This window comes from Antennarius striatus, chromosome 18 (assembly GCF_040054535.1).
Source record: "Antennarius striatus isolate MH-2024 chromosome 18, ASM4005453v1, whole genome shotgun sequence".
NCBI lineage: Eukaryota > Metazoa > Chordata > Actinopteri > Lophiiformes > Antennariidae > Antennarius > Antennarius striatus.
The window spans coordinates 14,804,423-14,816,012 of record NC_090793.1 but is presented as its reverse complement, the minus strand read 5'-3'; the positions used below and the strand labels follow the sequence as shown (position 1 = coordinate 14,816,012).

At 38.9% G+C, this 11,590-nt stretch overlaps 1 protein-coding gene across 1 annotated transcript in view; it reads left to right on the top strand.

The window, feature by feature from the left end:
• Nucleotides 1-426: 426 nt before the first annotated feature.
• Nucleotides 427-11,590, top strand: part of LOC137612627 (netrin-G1-like) — a 48,482-nt gene continuing 37,318 nt past the window's right edge. The window contains exon 1 of the mRNA XM_068341247.1: nt 427-615. Coding sequence (XP_068197348.1) covers nt 427-615 — 189 coding nt within the window. The remainder of the gene's footprint in view (nt 616-11,590) is intronic.

The window sequence follows — 11,590 nt, the reverse complement described above, 5'->3', positions numbered from 1 at the left end:
ACAAGAGTCGACAGGAGATCAAGCGGAGAGATTTGACAACCTCTGACTTTTTCAGGAGTGTCACTCCTTTCTGCACATCACATCTGACCGTCCCTTGACCCTTTCATCAATGCTCAACACATGTTGACACACCTCATCAGCCAAGCAGAAGTGGCAACATTCGAAGACAGAATAACCTCAATGGGGGCCAGTTGTTGCCTGAAGCTGCTCGCACCAAACTAGCACCATGTTGCTACATTTCCTCAAATGCTCCATTCAAAGCTGAAGTTTATTTAAAAAATCCTCAGTGGTATTGTCATTTTTATGACGAAGCAACAGCCGCAAAGACAAGAAGACATTCTAGAGAAATCGTTCAGAATGAGTTCAGCAACGTTTTGGCCATTATTGTTCACTCTTCAAGCCGTGTGCATCAATGTGACACATACTATGCAACATTACCCAGCGGCTTGGGGACACTATGATGTGTGCAAGTCCCAGATCTACACAGAGGAGGGCCTGACATGGGACTACATGGCCTGTCAGCCAGAAGCCACCGACATGACAAAGTATCTGCGAGTGGCCCTCGAACCCCCAAATATCACGTGTGGCGATCCGCCTGAAACATACTGTGCTTTGGTGAGTTGTAACCTCCGCTGTCCCCTGATGGAGACAAATGAGTCTGTAGGCAGGATCACACAGCATGCTGGGTCAGGGATACAAAAGCTGTGCATACAAGGCGACTCACTGCCGCTGTAGCAAAGATTGGTATACACACATACACCATGTGCATCTGAGTAGAAGTGCTACCATCGAGTGGTATGCTCGATGGTAGTCATGCACACACACCACATGCACATAAACACACGTATTAATATATGCATAAATATTTGAAAGGGAGGTGCGAAAATGCACAGACACACATTAGGACACATGCACAATACACGTACAGACATCTGTTGATGAGCACATACATATTGTATCTGATCATACTTGCCATGTCATACTCATATGTACATACGTCCATGCATAACAGAAATACACTTAACATGTCACCAACGATGGATTCAGCAATTTTATGAAAGCTTTTGTCTCGGAGTGACAAGGGTGTAGATATTATTTTTGAATTTTTATACTCATGAGCAAAGCTTGTGAATATTAATGAGACATGGAACAAAGCACAAACTTAGGAATGGAGTTTAAAGAAAAATCTTTTTTTTTTAATGTATTGAAATCTTCTATACAACTATAGAATCTGTCTTTCATTTTTTCGTTACCTTAAAATATTTTCCTAACTGACACATGTCTTCTGGGGATCTGTTGAAGGTGGCAACAATTGTGAGTAATATATAATACATACATCCCATTCAAGGTCTTTGGGTGAAAATATTACAGTATAAGCTTTTTTTTAACCTCTGTTATTCATAAACCATGTTATGAACTGCTGTCTTGCCACAGGAAAGCACTTGCATAAAAATAGAACTGATGGAGTCTGCCATGTATTCCGATTGTGAATATGCACACATGGAGTTATGTATACTCATAAATGTACATAGGCCACACAGAAACACAAACATACAAAGAGAGAGAGAGAAAGATAAATGTACCAACATGCTGGATGCGTGCTGAATCCTCACAACAGTGTCTAACATTGTCATCCATTGGCCCCTATCAGACACTATCAGTGGTTCAAGCACAGCTGGAATTTGTTTAAAATCACACTCAAAGGAAGCAGCAATACCCCATAGACCAGGCGTGTCCAAACTACTGCCTGCAGTCCAACTGCATTAAATTATAAAATGTAATAGAAATATGGCTCACGCATGAAGCTTTCACTTGATTGAGTGGTAATTCTTAGTTGTACCCCCAGTGGAGCTACCTCTCTTCAATGAAGATGCATCAGTACAGCAACCTCTCTCACCAAATAAATAAATGAAAAATGTTGCCAGATAAGACCAAAAATGACTGAACCAAAGATACGCAAGACAAAAAAGTGTAGAAAATAAAGGACGTGGTAAAATGCATATTCATGTCTATTGACGGAATAATCAATAGACATGAATATGCATGTGTGTGTGTGTGTGTGTGTGTGTGTGTGTGTGTGTGTGTGTGTGTGTGTGTGTGTGTGTGTGTGTGTGTGTGTGTGTGTACAGTAGGAGAGCTCATGCAAGTAGATGTTTACCAATTGAAATGGGTTTCTCTAAAGAAGATTTTTTACTCTCACAGCACCAGAAGCTATTCAGACATTTAGCACCACCGCTGGAGCAAAAATGAAGACATATCCAGTCATGTGTTATGTTCTGGGAAGCTTCATATAAAAAATGAATCCTTTATCACAGTGGTCCCCGACACCCAGGAAATGGACCGTTACCTCTCCGTGGGTCAACTGGCGTCAGGCCACACAGGCAGAATACATAACTTACATTATTTCCGTTTTATTTATTATCTGATTCTGAAGCAGGTCTTGTTTTGGAAAATTACCAGATTCTCTGCCATATGAGTCTATGAGTCACTCTTGATATGTCAAGAAGTTTGCCTCGGCCACATGACTCTCTTATCAAAGGGGCAAATAAACAAAAAAACAAATGTCCTTGGAAAGTTTCTTAGCACAGGGTAAAAGAGCCAGTGAGGAGATAGAAGAAAAACGTGATTTTTGAAAAAAATCTGCAAAACCAGTTTTTTATGCTCGTCATGTAATTTTATTTTGTTGAATTTGTTCACTGTGGCTTAAAGGCAGATTCCATGAAAATATTGTCTGATGTTAACCGGTCTGTGATGCAAAAATGGTTGGGGACCACTGATTCATCAGATGAGAACGATATGAATCTGCTGTGTATTCCGTTCTGTGTATTGTATGTGCTTAATCAATATATACATTTAAAGAAAAAAATACCATTAGTGAATTTTGGAAAGGTAATTACCTGCCACAAGGTAGAAGTAGACACAGATCAACAACGGCATTGTCGATGTGGTTCTGTTTGTGTTAAACAAATTTAGATTTTTTTGTTTTTTGTTTTAAATCTAAAAACATTTAAACTTTTCCTTTGTGATGTGATAATATTTGGACAGCTGTGGTTGAGAACTAATCAGGAGAGAGCTAATCTGCAGATAATATGCCTGTAACCTATTAACTATGAGCCAGGATATGTTCATGGTTATGATCCAACCTCCCTGATCTGCAGATTATTGCAACAAGCTGATCAACTTGTTTACTCAGTGTGTCGCATGAGTTATATTAATGCTACAATATCCAGTGGCACGGTGTCGCAGTGGTTAGCGCTGCCGCCTCACAACACGGCAGACCTGGGTTCGAGTCCAGCTCTGTGCGGAGTTCGCATTCTCTCCCCATGTCTGCGTGGGTTCTCTCTGGGTTCTCCGGCTTCCTCCCACCTCCAAAAGCATGCGCTTCAGGTCAATTGGCCGTTCCAAATTGCCCGTAGGAATGAGTGTGTATGTGCATGGTTGTATGTCTTTGTGTGTGGCTCCGCGGTGCACTGGCACGTGGTGCACCCGGAGTGTCCCCCGCCTCACGCCCTATGCCGCCGAGATAGGCTCCGGATCCCCGTGACCCGCTGCAGCGGATATAGCGTTGGTAATCTGAAGATGACTGACTGACTACAATATCCTAAAACACCTGGACAGATATTAATGGTCAACATGGTGAATCCTAATGACATTTGTTTAATTTTCTTTGAACATATCTGAAGCTTAAAATTTGTCATTTTAAATACAAATTACGTTTTTTAAATACAATACTTGTGACTGATTACAATGGCATTCAGCCTGATATTAATGTTTCCTTGAGGATGACTTTGAAAATGAGAGGATAATTGACAAATATAATGACATTTGCATCAGGCCTAATTAAACTTTCTATTTAGTGCAAAATATAAATGCAGGTGTCTTCAAAAGGTAAAGTAATGTGGTATATGGGGAAAATTATAGTGAATCTATTGGTAGAAATATGCTGAGATTTGAACTGCCAGGCAGGAGGCCTAGAGGAAGACCAAAGAGGAGGTTTATGGATGTAGTGAAAGAAAACATGAAGGTAGTTGGTGTGAGAGAGGAGGATACAGAAGACGGTTAGATGGAGGCAACCAATTTGCTGTGGCAACCCCTGAAGGGAAAAGCTGAAAAGAGAAGAAGAAGACTAGTCTAACCTCAAGGAGTTACTGCAGGCTTAATGATTCTTATTCTTTTTATGTATTATTTTCACTGAAAAAACATATTGTACACAGTGGGCTGGCCAAAGTGATGTGTCCTCCTGGACATAAAGCCTTCATGAACAATAAATACAATGTTTAAATGTCTCTGGAATGCCTATCTATTCTCACACAAGGTCATGGCTGTCTACATGATGAAGACTATTAGCTTGTTTTGCACTCACCAAGACAGTTATTTGTTTGATTTTCTTTCTTTTATAGGAGCACACAGTGATATTCACACTGGTGACCTTATCTACCAGTGATTACTGAGAGTTAGTGGAAAAGGAGAGGAGCATGCAAATGAGCCTCTTTAGCCAATCACTAAGTTCCCTGCAGTTATAAGCCCAGTCTAATAATTTTCCCCAGGAGTTGAAGAGTCATGGATGGGTCATCACTCTTTCCTTCTGTGTTGTGCTTTTGAAAAACTTTAGAAAGAAAACAACTATAGAAGACAAAGTATTCTATTGATCCAACTTGGAGATTTTAACACTCATGTTTTTTAATTTATATTTTGACATGCATGTACTGTATGTGTGTACAGGCTCCTGAAACAAACACACACAAGCAACCTGCAGGCATGCAATATATACAGTAAGGGGTAGAGCAGCAGGCAGCTCCATCCTGGTGCGCCCCAATGAGAAACTTGTAGGGGGGACGGTGCTTTGCTCAAGGGCACCTCAGCAGCGCTCAGGAGGTGATCTGGCGCCTCCACCTGCCAGCTCACAGGCCAAATGTTTTTGGTCCACACGGGCCTTGAGCCGAATACCCTCCTGTCCCCAGCCCAAGACCTGGTGGACTGAACTACTGCCACCCATTACTCATTACACAGAGTATCCTTTTATAGCATAGGCTTTGAGGTTGTTTCTTTTGAATGTAATAGCAAATATTTCTTTTAGTAGTAATTCTGATTCAAGCCTTGCTTTCTCTTGAATGTTTTGGACAAGTAATAAAGGGAGATAAACAGCATCTGGGACATGTGCTCTTGTATCAGGGATTTAGCTGTTCTTATTTTTAGCTGCAGACCTTCAGGGGTTGTTCAGAATGTGTTGGTATTAAAGCTGTTTCCCTGTGGTGTGCTGTGGCATCATCACTCACTATCATGCAACAGTGGTTTAAGGTCTTTTCTTGTTTGTTGTGTTCAACAGCAGACAGCGTGCAAGCACAAATATCAAAATATATGTATGTCGAAACACTACAATTTAGGAGTAAATTATGGATAATATATATATTACATTTGTGGATATGTTATGGATGTATTGTGTTATTTCTCACAGTATCTTTCAATAATAGAATGAATACATATGGTAAACATTTGATATTCGTCAATTTTATTGATTAACACTAATTATTCAATTACGTAGAGTCTACGTGCTCATGCAGGAGAATACTGCCTTTATAAACCTCTTGAAATCAGTTCTGATAGCAGTGTTTTCCTCCCTCTTAATTCATGATCAGGATGAATGTCATCAATTTAATGGTAACTTACAAAAGTGACAAGCTGATATTTTGTCTTTGTGAGTGAGAAGGTTTAATTTCAATGCAGTTCAGAATTAGAGCAAGTAATTTGTTCTACTAAGGTAAATGACATGGTCAAAACATAAAATAGGCAGCTGCCACGATGTTGTCAAACTCCAGGGATTAGGTGGATTCTGTTTTCTTTTAATAGTATTTGCCAACCTTTTAAAGTGTAACTGTTGCTCTCACCCAGTGGACTGATGGCTTGAAAAATGGCAGACTTGAGGAAGACACTGAGACGCCTTGTTCTCCCATAACAGGAGAACAAATTTTGAGTTGTCCTCAACCTACGAGAGCCACAGTATCTGTGGCTTGTGTTGATTAAAACTGAGTGATGCTAGCAATGAATACCAAGACAGAGTGAAGAGTGTTGATTCCCACTGCTCCAGTCCGAGTTTGACCATGTGTCCCTTTTGGAAGCTTAAGAGGCAAAACAAGAAGAGAGCTCCTACTAAGCTGCTCATAGACTCCCCTGTTATAGACAGACAGTCAGTGAAGCAGATTTATCTTGGACTCACACGATTCATTTTCAGCAAAGAATGAAAGAAAAAATGTGTAATGAATCCACCATCCATACATCATCCATCCATCCATTTTCTTGAAGATAAGGTGACCTCAATTGTCTCACTTTCAGATGCTTTTACTGCCTTGCGCGTCACGGGTCTTGCTGAAGTCTATCAGCTAATGTCGGGCAAGAACCAGTGTATGCCCCACAATACAATGCCAGTTTGAACAAACAAATAAGCATGGTAAAAATGAAATAAAATAATTCACCTCTGTACATAGGGACCTCACGGTGGTGCAGTGGGTAGCGCTGTTGCCTCACAGCAAGAAGGTTCAGGGTTTCAGAACAATTTTGTCACAAGCTGCCGTTTATAAAATGGGAAGAATAATAGTGGAATTACGATCGGGATACATTCCATGGATTCTATTTTCCCATTCTGCTGCATATTTTGTCAAGAATGTAATGCTTCACTTTCATTTCACGTAATTATTCTGCCAGACGTAGTACGTCTGTGTGTCTCTTGTAGCTATATTAACTGAATCATTCAAAGGCCATATCCAAGCCTCTCATTGCCCCTTTTTAATCCCTCAACTTTTTCTGCTTTGAGGAGGGGGTGGTTCACTCATCCATATATTTGTTTGAGGACAGGGAACAGTTGGAGCATTTAGCTTCCTGTCAACCCTGTGCCCTTGACTCTGTTCTGAACTGGCCCTACCTAGAACATCATCACTGCTCCACTGCGTACCAAGACACCGAGATGACATGCAACATGCCCCCTGACTATGGGAGAAAGGGAAGTCATCATTTATTCTTTCACTGTTCTTTGGTCTCCTGCATTTTTAATTTCCCTGCCCTTTGTTTTCTGACGATGCATAATATTGATGCCTTGTTTGAACAACATGGAGGTTAGCTGCTCCTTATGAAGTGATGGACATGACAGATAGAGATAAGTCACCCACACTTCCTGGGATCTTTGACAGGTTAATTCTTAAAGGGTTGTAAATACAATGACATATGAATTATGCATGGATATATACAGCAAAGTGATAAGCTTTGTGGTTTGCTGGACAGAGCCTTTCTCTATAGCTTACCATTTAAATTAATGTTTGCTGTTTCAAATTGAACGTATGCATGTTTCATTAATTTTCTCTTTATTTTCCCAATTAGAACACTTGAAAGGCTTCTTAGGAATGTTTTTGGAATGTGTATGGAAGTTTCTGTGCTGTGCTTTAACGTCAACTTACAAGTGCATTACACTGACTTTCATTATTAGTATTGATTTGTTCAGTTCTTATATAGTAGTTCAATATCATCAGAACAAAACTAATTTTGATCAGCAGAACATTCACCTTTATGTCCTTTGATTCTATGTAGAAATTGTAGTGAAAAGATGACGTGTGTCCACTTAGCATAGCTGAGGTCGAGATGTTTAACTCACCCAATGCAGATAGTAGCAGAAATATAAGAGCACACTTTCATCATTGTGATGAACGTGATTGTGATTCATCTACCATGGATGAGTGGATGAAGATGAATGGATGGATTATTTGATGTTTTGTGGCGCTAAAGTTTTCTGTCATACTGAGGATGTCAGCTGAACTAAATGTTCCATTATGCAGCAGACACACAGTATAATACCCTGGGAATTCTGTGTCAGAGCAATAACAATGCTGATCTAAAGTAAAGACTGCTTTTATTAATGTCAGAATAAAGTACAAGATTTAACATTAATGAAATAACAAGCAGTACCATTAAACAAGACTGTAAAGGCAATATATTTGTGTTTCGCATTTGACTGTGCACCTGTAAGCTAAAATGATAAGGAGATGATGTATTAGGACCTGTTTGATGTTGATTAGTATCAAAGGAATCAATTAAATTACACACAAATTTTGCTGCAGTGAATTATCAGGAAACGCAGGAGATGCAACAACTGTTGGGTAGTGACAATAAAATTACTGTTGCTCTCATCCTCATTAGCTGTCGTTGGGTATATTTTTCCTTTAGATTTAAAATTTCAACTAAGAAAAAGTAAATATAGTATCTTGTGTTTACTGCAATATGGTTAAATGCTAATTTGTAGCTAGACTTGAAGGGCTTCACGTGCCATAAGATATGGAGGTTTACACAACAATAACATACAAAATATTCTTTTTCATATACAATAAAACTGTTACTGGAGTTAAAAAGCACTATCCACACATATGTGGACTTTCCCACAGAAACAAACTTATACTGGAACATTGATATGCGGCAGTCACTCAGTTGGGGTGGTAGGGGGGTGGCAGTAACTCAGTTGGTAAAGCGGATCATCCAATGATCACAGGATTGGTGGTTCGATTCATGTTCCCGCTCAGCTACTTTGGAGTGTAAGCTGACAGTGGGAAGTGCCAGCTCACCCCCTGAGCACTGCTGAGGTGCCCTTCAGCAAGGAGCAGTCACCCCTTAAAAGCTGCCCATTTTGGGGCACACCTGGTTGGAGCTACCAACCACTCTACCTCCCACCATATTTAAATTGCATGCTTATAGGCCCCTTGTGTGCGGTTGTATCTGTTTCAAGAGCCTGTACACACAACATACTGTATATGCATGTTTATAATCAGTATATTAGTGTAAAAAATCTCTAGAAATACGAGATTAATAAAGTACATTTCTTCTTCTGCTATTTTGCCACCATCTCCTCATTTATAAGTGTGACACAGGGGATGAATTCTGTTGTTTTTGGGTTTTTTTCTATTACTTTTTTTCTTTTAGGTTTTTTTTCCCTTCAGGTTAGAAACTCAAAACTGGATGACAAAGACTAAACTAATTTGCATTTGCTGCCTGAGGATCCAAATTGCAAAACATTAGATGGTATTTTAAAGTTAATAGAGGGAAATCTTCACCCCAACTCCGTGACACATTTTTTACTAACATGCAGTATACTGTCATGCCAAAACATATTTGCCAAGTGTCTGGTGCTACATTTATGCATATAAATGTTTCACCAGTGAATTGCCATGTTCGTCTCGCACCTTGGTACACATTAGTGACAGTAATTACTTATTTAATATCAGGGTGTCTGTCAAGATCAAACAGACAAGGTTCTTGGACAACATTTCAAGGCATGGAGAAATAAGCTCAAAGACAACATTGTCTTAAATTATTGAAATTGATTCTCCTTGTCTCTAAGTTTCATCTAAGCTTTTCTCAGAAAAAAAGAAGAGGGGTTCACAATGTAACTTTCGATGTAAAAGGAAATCCTTTCACTAATAACTATTCATCAGCTTTTTATGTTTGACAAACCTAGTGGGATTCAAGTAATTAATGTGTAACTGACTTACTCAAAAGCTATTAAAAAGGAATTCACCTGTCTGAAGATACTGTCTATAATTTGGCCTGATTTGGGAGTGTCAATCATGCCAGACATGAGTTATATAATTCTGTAGAACCTTTGATCTCCAGCATCTGCTATGATGCAAATAATGCTGTGAGACAAAAACCGAGTTTGTTGTTGTTGTTAAAAGTCCCATTCACAGGCACTTGTATATAATATCAGAGGGTAGTGCACTCTGTGGTGTATCTTGGAAAAAGAGTCTGCCAATTTCACAGTTCATATTGAGTTGTTAGCAGGTGTCTTTTGGAGAGTTAGCTGTGACCTACCTCCTCCTGTTTCGCATTTTAAGCAAGCTGCAGCTCTCTACTTAACACACAGAAGTAAAGCTAATGTTCAATATTCCGTCGCTTCGCATTGCTTCTGACTCTTTCTTTATTTTTTTTTTAGATTTAGATTTTTAGATATAGACTGTTTTATTTTAAAGAATTCCAGAGAAAAATTCTGTGGCTGAATTTGTTTTTTTTTTAAAATTATTATTATTTTTTATCACATAAATAATGACAGGAGTGAAAGGTAACAAACCTCCACTGGTGAGATGACTATTGCAACTTGCCTCTTCATTGAAAACCCAGCCATCATGCTGTCAGACCATATTGATCTCCAAGAAAGAGTAAAACAGAGGGTAAGTGAGGTAGGGACGACAGTACAGAGGGGAATAATTTTCTTTCCAAAAATGGCTGCTGTGTCTTTATCATGCTCAGTGAAAGGGTGACATTTCAGTAATGCATTATTCCCCAGTTTGGCATTTCAAATTTATAAAAACCTGTAATAACCATGCAGATTGAAAAGATATAGGGTGAGGTGACATGCACTGAACTAATGCGCTGTACATTGAAGCAATTTTGCTCCTCCTGTATCTCTTTTCTATCTGACACTTTCTCAGTTTCATCCCATTTCCTATCAGTTTCTGAGCGATGACTCTTGCATCTCATTTATAAGAGTGAGGGCTCATTTTGTGTCTTCTAATTTCCCTCTAAATGAATGGCATTTATGTGCTTTAAATATTGCATAAAAGAAAGATAACAATGTGTTTACTCCATGCAGAAATTTATTTAAATACTGGTTACTTTAAAGCTTGTGTTTGTGTGTTATCTAGATAAGATAAAGTATGTTAATTTTTTATTTATATATGTATATTAATAACAGTTTACCTCTGTATGTGTCTCAAACATAAACCACACTAATTGAAATGGCTCCTCACTCCAGTTTCATATTAATACAAAGAGTGGGATTACATCCCGCAAAGCGATGATGTATTGTAATTGCCAGTTTTTGTGTGTTTGTCCGCCTTTCCACCAAATATCTTCACAACAGTTGCAGATAGAAAGATGAAAGAAAAAGCACATTACTCGGGCAGCAAAGGGGAAAACTAGGTCACAGTCAAATTTCAACTTTTTTACATTTTTTTGCACATATCTCAGGAACCTGATAAGATAGAAACAAAAAGTGTTATGAAAATTACATAAAAACCTTGATCTTGAAAAACTAGGTCAAGGTCACATTTTCACTTTTATACCTTTTTTAGGTACATATCTCTGAAACTAGATGAGATATAATCACAAAACAAACAGCAACATTTACAGGAAGCCAGAGGCACGAAAATAGTTAGGTCAGTTTAACATTTTGAATTCAGGGGCGTCGTGGGATGTTGCAGTCTTTGACTGCTTTGTTATCTAATTGAGTTAACAACAGAATGCATTTAAAATCATACAGCATAGTGATGAAACCCTGGCATTCCTAGTGACATGCTATGTCTCTATATAGCATCAAAATAAAAACCTGTGAACTAATCCAATGTGATTATTTTACATAGAAGTACCAACTTGCGTCATATATTTCATCTAAAGTATCTTGACAAGTGAGGGATCACAGATGCAGTCATATAGTGGCTGCTTAAGAATATAGAGGGAGAGAGCCTGACATTCCCATTTGCACTTCAGCGCCTGGATCAAAACTCCTAACTCCAATCATAAAGACAGTGACTCAGTCTGGCCTATCTGCCATTCTGTCTCT